The 8,318-nt window shown below is 34.8% G+C and overlaps 1 protein-coding gene across 1 annotated transcript; it reads left to right on the forward strand.

The window, feature by feature from the left end:
• The first annotated feature begins 361 nt into the window (after positions 1-361).
• LOC128615499 (uncharacterized) lies at positions 362-6,434 on the forward strand. Its single transcript, XM_053637652.1, has 4 exons — positions 362-429; positions 917-1,064; positions 2,060-2,233; positions 3,345-6,434. Exons 1-4 carry the CDS (start codon positions 398-400, stop codon positions 3,993-3,995), a joined length of 1,005 nt encoding a protein of 334 aa, XP_053493627.1. The 5' UTR covers positions 362-397; the 3' UTR covers positions 3,996-6,434.
• Positions 6,435-8,318: the final 1,884 nt, after the last annotated feature.

The following is an 8,318-nucleotide window of genomic DNA, read 5'->3' on the forward strand; positions in this document are numbered from 1 at the left end:
TATTTCCAAATCTAGTTTCCTGTTTATTTGTTTTTTTTTTTTTACTCACTCACTCACCTACTAATTTATTTAGCTCCCGCAAAAAACCTACTTTGGAGAACCATAAAGATTTAATGTTAGTCTTCTAATATTCCTAAGACTGCATAAAGAGGGAGGATACACTAATACAAATGTCGAAACCAACACTAGAAAAATAAATGAGTAAGAGCTACAGGTATAGTAACAACAATGGCAAAGTATTAGTAATGGTTACAACAATAAGCAGTTCTTTAGCAGTTGTACAAGGAAATGAAACACTTCCTGGAAAATGAAACATAAAGGTGAGTGTCATGGGTGTGGTGCACATACTGAACTATCTGTCCGACTAGAAGGTTTTCTCGAATTTGTTTGTTGAACCATGGACAACGATGGTGTACGATCACTGTATCGGTAAATGTCTTTTATTTTTCCTTTTTTTCTTTAAAAAAATATACATTGAATGAGTTAAAGCAAGTGAAATTACTGCTCTTATATCTGATATATGTAAAATCTACTAATTTGGAATATATATATATATATATATATATATATATATATATATATATATATATATATATATATATATATTTAATATAAGAATACACAAAAGAGGTAAGTAAATGAGTTTTGTAGAAATATGTTACTGCTAACCAAATGTAAAATGAATCATTCTGCTCAGCCATGTTGCCTCTAACTTTAACTACACTCCTAATGTAGACTTTAGAAGAAATTAGTTATTGGGCTTTTCAGTGTGTGATTTGCAGTATATATTTTCAGTATAACTGAAATCTGTAAACATTTAAAGATTATTTAATAAAGCACATGTTATCACTGTAAATTTTAAAATGTACCTAACATTAGATTTTTAACTACGTATTTGACCTTTTTTTTTCTTCAGGAAACCCAGTCCAAATTTCTTGAAATGTCAAGAAAGTAACAAGGAAAGCTTAATAACATGCAGTACCTCATTAATCCTACACACACTGTCCATGACAACAGAGAATAAAAATCAGGGAAATCACCAACCCTATGTTTACATGGATGAGGTAAGTGAACCTCCCCCCTCAAAAAAACAACAATGATTAATAATTAGATGTCCTACCTATGCTGATCAAATCTTCTAAATTGGTTCATTTTCATTGGCAGTCCTGTGTCTATAGCTGTGCCCATATCTAGTAATAGATTTTGTCTTACACCAAACCTAACTAACCCTAACATTAAACATGACACCACTATGACAATCATAATGGTGTCACAAACCTAATCAATTTGTGTAAAATCACAATATTATTCATGGTATTAGGATAGTATTTAGATCATAACTGGGATGCAACTTTTTTTTACATTATTTTTTACTCATATCGTAATATTAATGCTTTAACAGTTTCATATCTCCTCAGTACAGTATAACATGCATATTGCCAGTAAACAGTTGACATACTAGTGCATATGCAGCCTTGTTCCCGGGTTAAAACTGTTTAAGACCGTACAACAGACAACTATATCAGTCACAATGGGCTATATTCAGAGTTGTGCTACTCTGAGAGTATTAATGTACTAAGTTACTTTGTTATGACCTTTGACTTCAATTGATTTTCTTTAGTCCAATGTCACACTGAAATTGATGTTTTTAGGCTTGGTCAGCTCGTCCATCAAACTGTGGCCATGACGAACACATCGACATTACTTTATTAATTTAATAACTCAGTGTAGCAAATAAAAGAACATTTTATAAAAAAATATACATTGAGTTTCCTCCCCACTTCAATGTTATTGTGTAGATTCAAGACATATCATCCCAAATATGTAATTTCAGTTCTGGGTTGTAACATTACAAAATGTTAAAAACTTCAACAGGGTGAATATTTATGCAAGGCACTGTATGTTGGCAATATACCAGACTTTTTATCTCAACATTGACGTAACTTTTTGGACTTAATTTAGCAACTCTGTATATGGCCCACTATATATAAATAAAATTGCTGGCATTTATCTTTTCAATGTAAAATTAAAATATTTGCAATATATTCATTTGTCTTAGATGCTCCATAGCATTTTCTTCCTTGGTTACATTTATGACTCCAGCTTGACTCCAGATATGTTCTTCACAAAACCTACAAGCTGTGCATTTGTAAAGGAGAAGTTTCCTGAGCCATTTGAGAAGTACAAAACTCATCTGCCAACTCGCACTCCCTTTTCCATTCTGCTAAACATGGTGAGTCATAAGGGCAAAGATCTTCCAAACAAGTGCCATGTGTCAAAAATGTGCCATGACATTAAAAATGGTAAGATTTGAAAGGAAATGTAAAAGAACAAAAGGCCAGCATTATCTTTGAAGCTCCCGTGTTGTTAAATAGAATCTAAACTGTGGATTTTCATTCGTTTTTGTTGTGTGTAAATAAGCCCTTTTGAATTCATTCAAATAGAAAAATGATAATCATGGTGAATTTAAAAAAAAAATGGTGTTATCGCATGGGTGGTGATTGGAATCAGGTGTGTTCAGTCAGAAGTCAGGGGAGCTGGAGCGTGACTACTGGGGCTGGAGCCATGTTCTTGTAGGCCACACTGCAGTATGGGAAGTGGAATTCGAAACACCCCTTTGGCCCAGATCTAAATTCTATCAATAACCCGTGGAATAACTTAAAGAGAGCCGTGCACAGGAGATCCCCATGCAATTGGATAGATCTGGGTTTCTTTCAAGGCGGAGTAGAATAAAATTGCCAAATCATGGTGCTAAGTTGGTAGACTATTACCCAAAAAGACTGAGTGCTGTATTACAAGGAAAAGGTGCTTTAATAAAGTATTAGTTAAGATGTGTGCACACTTATGCAACCAAGCTTTTAATTTTTTTGTCCTAAATGTTTGTTTTTCATTTGAATTTTTTGTTTTGCTGCTATATCACATTAAGGGAGGAAAAAGATTATCTTAGTTTCATTTATACATCACAAAATCCTGCAATTTTAACAGGGGTGTATAGACTTTTTTATATCCAATGTACATCAAACATCAACACACTCCAGCTTTAGCTGTGAAAGAAATCAGCGTACAGAGTGACAATTTCCTATTAAAAATTCCATTGTAATGAAGTACTGGACTCTTTGTAATTTGGTTATTGTGTACCGTAAGTTTTAATCAATACATTTTCAAACAGGACCTTCACAATAAAGGGTAGCAGTGGGAATTTTAAATAGTATCACACCCTACAGTAAATATTCACTTTTAATCATACAACTATTTGATGTAGTTAATGTTCTATGTTTTATCATAATGTTTAAACATGTTTTTCATTTGATTACTTTGTTGTTGATATTTCCTTTTATATTTAGATGGAGATACTTCATTGCACTGAAGAGAAAATAATAAAAGAGCTTCTGCTTCTGCTGAAGAAACTCAGATTCCCAAACCCTCTTCACAAACCAGGCAGCAAATACGAGCAGTATTACACACTAGAGTCAACAGTAATCTGTGTGTGTTATTCAGATTCTGATTCACAGAAGTACTACGGGGCATCTCTTTCCTGCAGAAAAGGAAATGCAAAGAGAATTCTGATTGACCTGTCTTGTCTTAACACATGGCACAAGTTTATATCTCATGCAGTCATGTCATTTAATCTAAGAACTTCTGGTGATGGTATTACATTCCCAGAGTCAGTGAAATGTCAGGCTTACTTTAGAGACTGGAATGAAAATGTTTATAGAAAAAGACTTCCATGTTTAAACTGTAAACAGCTGTTTAATCTACCAGATGCAGACCTAGATAAAGTGGAGCATCCCTATGGGAACTGTGCTGAGACAGAGTGCTTGAGCAAACTACTTTTCAATAATCAACACATACGAGAGAACACACTGATGGAAAATTATACAGAGGAAAACTTCGAGACTCTCACAGGTTTAACAAAAGCAAGCTTGACAACGCAACTTGCCCAGGCTCACATTCACATGAATGAGAACTTTCTCTTCTACAGCCCAATGCAATAGTAATGAAGAATAAAATTTGTGTTTATCTTAAGGTACAGCTTATAATATATGCATATACTGTAGTATAACATGTTACTTAAGGTAAACATATATGCATTATGCACACACAGGAACACCTGTACACTTATTCACTCATGCAATTATTCGATTAGCTAATGCTCAGGAGCTGAAGACTGGAAAAACCAGTCAAAGCAAAAAGTTTCCATTCTCCTCTGAGCTCTCTTCTGATCAAGGTGTTTCCACTGATAAACCTGCCGCTCCATGGATGTTTTATGTTTTTCGTACCATTCTGTGCAAACTCTAGAGACTGTTGTTTCTAAGAAAAATTAAATAAATTTAACTAGCCCACAGTCAAAGTCACTTAGATCATAATTTTACACCAGTCTGATATTTGATGTGAACATTAACTGAAGCTCTTAACCTGTATCTGCATGATTTTATGTATTTCGCTGCTGCCAGATGATTGACTGATTGCCATTGAGTGTTTATAAAAATTATGCATATTTTTTATTTGTCTTTTGATTTATTAATGTAAATGTCTTATTTTAATTAAACAAAGGGTTTATTTGGGGGAAACATTTCATGTCAGTATGTTTATTGCAAACCCTCGTTCTTTTACAGTGAATTTTCAAAGTCAAAATTAATAGTTGGTCAGTAAATGAAGAAATTCAAAAACTGCTGCTTGCACAAGCAATCAAGCAAGATATTGTAAAAGATATTGTCTTAACGAGGACGCAATTGATTTATTATTGGTCTTCACCTGTTGACTATTAAAACAGCTTTCATTTTCTGAACAGAAACCACTTCAGTTGAACTGTCATTGAAGTCTGAAGGAAAACGAAAGCTACGGAGGATTTTAAGGAAGTTTAAGATAAGGTAAATAGAATTTCAGAATTTAGGAAAGGGTGTAAAATTATATTTAAGAGGTGGGACATAGCACTGTTGGATCAGAAGCTGCATCACACCACAGTAGCACTACCTAGACAAGGCCGTCCCTCAAAACTCTGCTTTCATCAGCACAGACTTTTTGTTAAAAACCTCAGTACTTCCTTTATTTTATTTTCATTCATTCATCTTCACTAACCACTTTATCCTGGTAAGTGGATCCAGAGTGAATCCTAGCAACCCTGGGCACAAGGCGTATGGAGTATTTACCCAGGCTGGAATGCCAGTCCATAGAAGGGCACAATTTAGTCTAGCCAAAACATTTTTGGACAGTAGGAGGGAACCCATTCAAATGCAGGGAGAACATGCAAAACTCTACAAAGTCACAAAAGCAGATCAAATCCAGGACCCTGGAGCTGTGAGGCTACAACGCTAACCAATGAACAACTGTGTCAACCTTTTTTCTATTTATTTATTTATTTTATTTATTTTAATGGAATGGACATGTCTACAAACTTGCCAAGCTGTATGGTCTATGAACACATTGAGTTCCACCCTGAATGTCTTCTGGCTGGATGGGGAATGGTTTAGTTTGTACAATATAATTTACTTGGAGGTGCTAAATGTTTACAAAGACAAGCTCGCAGGTCCTGTTCTACCCAGTCACATCTTACGTCAAATCATGAAAATAAAACCACTCCCTGAAACAAATGGCTAACTTGCATGTCAATTTGCATGTGACAGTGAATGGCTTAGCCATGACACAAAGGACAAACAAAGGTTTGAACCTTCCTAAAGGGGTTCTGCTTGGAAAACTCTCCATTGTAAGGTTGTATATACCTTACAAGTAGTGCACCACAAAGAAACAAAGTGAACCCTTTAAGCTTCTAGAATAAACCTTTTTTGTTTTATTTTTTATTTATTTATTTTTTTACAGCATAGAACATGGACACAGACTTTCAGGACAAGACCGTAAAACAAGCATCTAGTTTCTGTTTCTTACTTGGCCCAGCAGATGCTAACTATTTGGCAGCATCGGTTCAAATTTAGTCATAAGTGTGGACAATTATGACAGCATTTATGGTTGTTGTTACATTTACTATTCCTCATAAAATCTCACACCGAATTTCATACCTGCCAGTAAATATCATTTTTTCTTGTTTGTGTAAATCAGAGGGTTTTTTTTTTGGCCATTCCAAGTGTCAAGACTGATGTATTATATTGAGGAAAAAGGGTTATTCTCCCAATACCAGAGTGGTTTCAGGAAGGGGAGGAATACAATGGATTCTGCAATTAGTCTGGAGGTGGCAATAAGAAAGGCTCAAGTGAATAAAGAGGTAATAGTTGGAATATTTTTTGATCTAGAAAAAGCATATGATATGTTGTGGAAGGAGGGTTTGTAAATGAAACTTGATAAAATGGGAATTACTGGAAAGATGTATGATTGGATCAAAGATTTTCTGTGTTATAGGACCATACAAGTAAGAGTTGGGACTTCATATTCACAAGTATATTCTATAGAAAATGGAACTCCCCAAGGTAGTGGTTATTCATTAATATTAATGGTTAATGATATTTATTCACATATAGACATGGGAGTAGGTAGATCACTGTACTCAGATGATGGTGCATTATGGAAGAGGGGATGAAATGAGAATTATATAGTGAAGAGCTTGCAGAGGGCAGTAAACAAGGTTGAGAGTTAGGCAAATACATGGGGTTTTTGGTTCTCAGTAGCGAAAACGCAGATCATTTGTTTCACAAAAAAGAGGGAAAACCCTAGCGTGAGTATTAAAATGTATGGACAAGAGCTGGAACAAGTAGCAGTAATATGATTTTTAGGTATGTGCATGGACACAAAATTGACATTTGGTCATTCAAAAGTTAGTAGACAAATGCAAAAAAGGAATAAACGTAATGAGGTGTTTGGCTGGTGTCGAGTGGGGAGCTAGTAGGCAATTACTAAGAAGAATTTACAATGCATTGATTCTTTACTGCAATAGACCATGGGAGTCTGATATACAAACTATCTCCTATATAGTGAACAACTTCATTCCCTACTTTCGTTCACTCATTTATACCCACAATGCACTCTGATTTCAAGTGTATATCCGACGTACACTCGGCAACGCACTATTTCCCATAATCCAATGCGAGACGGCGATAGAACGCAAAAGAAAAATAAACATGGCGGACGGGAATATTTACAAATGTAAGTATAACTTTTTATTAATTAAAATACATCTGTATCGAGATATTTCAAAGCGTATTGATACAGCTTATTGATTGATTGGCACAGTATTTATTTTCAGCCACTTTGTTTGCAATTGCATTTAACTTTTAAATGACCAACTGTACACATCAAATGACAATTTGGTGGATTGTTCACATTTATTAGTTAACACACTCACAGTACAGTATTCACATAAATAATAGAAAAATAATGTACTGACGTCTTCTTACCGATAGATGGCATCTTCGAGCTAATAAAGTACGCCTTAAAGTTGTTATTCTTTCTGAAATCCGCCTTTTTCTTCTCCTCAGGAAGAAGAACCTCGCCAAAACTAAAACTAGTCAGATGGAGAGGATTTTATGCCAGGTTTACCTCAGGAGTCAGCTTGAGGACACTGACAGGAAACCCAGCGAAAATTGTTCTTTTCTACTTTTTTAAATAACAAATAAAATAAATGTGTCAGTAGTGTTTTATTCTGTTTTAATTTTGAAATAAATATTGATAAAATTTAATAAATAAACCTAATAGTACATTAACAGTACAAGCAGTTTTTGTTCTCTTTAACAACTAATACAATAAACGTGACAACTGAACAGTGAGAAAATGAACTTTACTGTTTTGTTTTACGATATAATAACAATAATATCCGCGACACAGGTCTCTGACTCATTATCAGCGTCTGAATTCACTCACTCGTTTTCCTTGACTTCTTCCCCATACAGTGCACTCAAATATCATTCACTATATAGGGAATAGTGAATGAATGAATGAGTGAACAGTTTCAGACACAATATTTGTCTTCCAAAGTTCGTAGTTCTTTTAATTTCCGTCCAAACACAATCTGTTCCATCCGTTACCTGCTTCTTTTCTAGGCCCATAACCTGTTTCCGAATATGATAACTGGTCAATTTAATTAACTCGTATGCAGGCAAAAAAAAACAAAAACAAACATGCTTACGACTCAGTATTTTTGTTGAACCGGAACCAGAAACTTTTTTTTATTTGTCTTTCCATTTCCATCTTATTTATTTTAAGACAGGTCACATACACATGACGTGAACAGTATGAAGCCACACCTATTAGCACTCGATTCGCACTCGATTCACACTCCACATAGACTCCATGCTCCCCCGCGATTCTGTGTTTATAATTTGTGTTTTGTTTTGCACTTCTCGGCCACCGTACTCCAGGCTCCAGGCTTTTAA

The sequence above is a fragment of the Ictalurus furcatus genome, chromosome 12, assembly GCF_023375685.1.
Source record: "Ictalurus furcatus strain D&B chromosome 12, Billie_1.0, whole genome shotgun sequence".
NCBI lineage: Eukaryota > Metazoa > Chordata > Actinopteri > Siluriformes > Ictaluridae > Ictalurus > Ictalurus furcatus.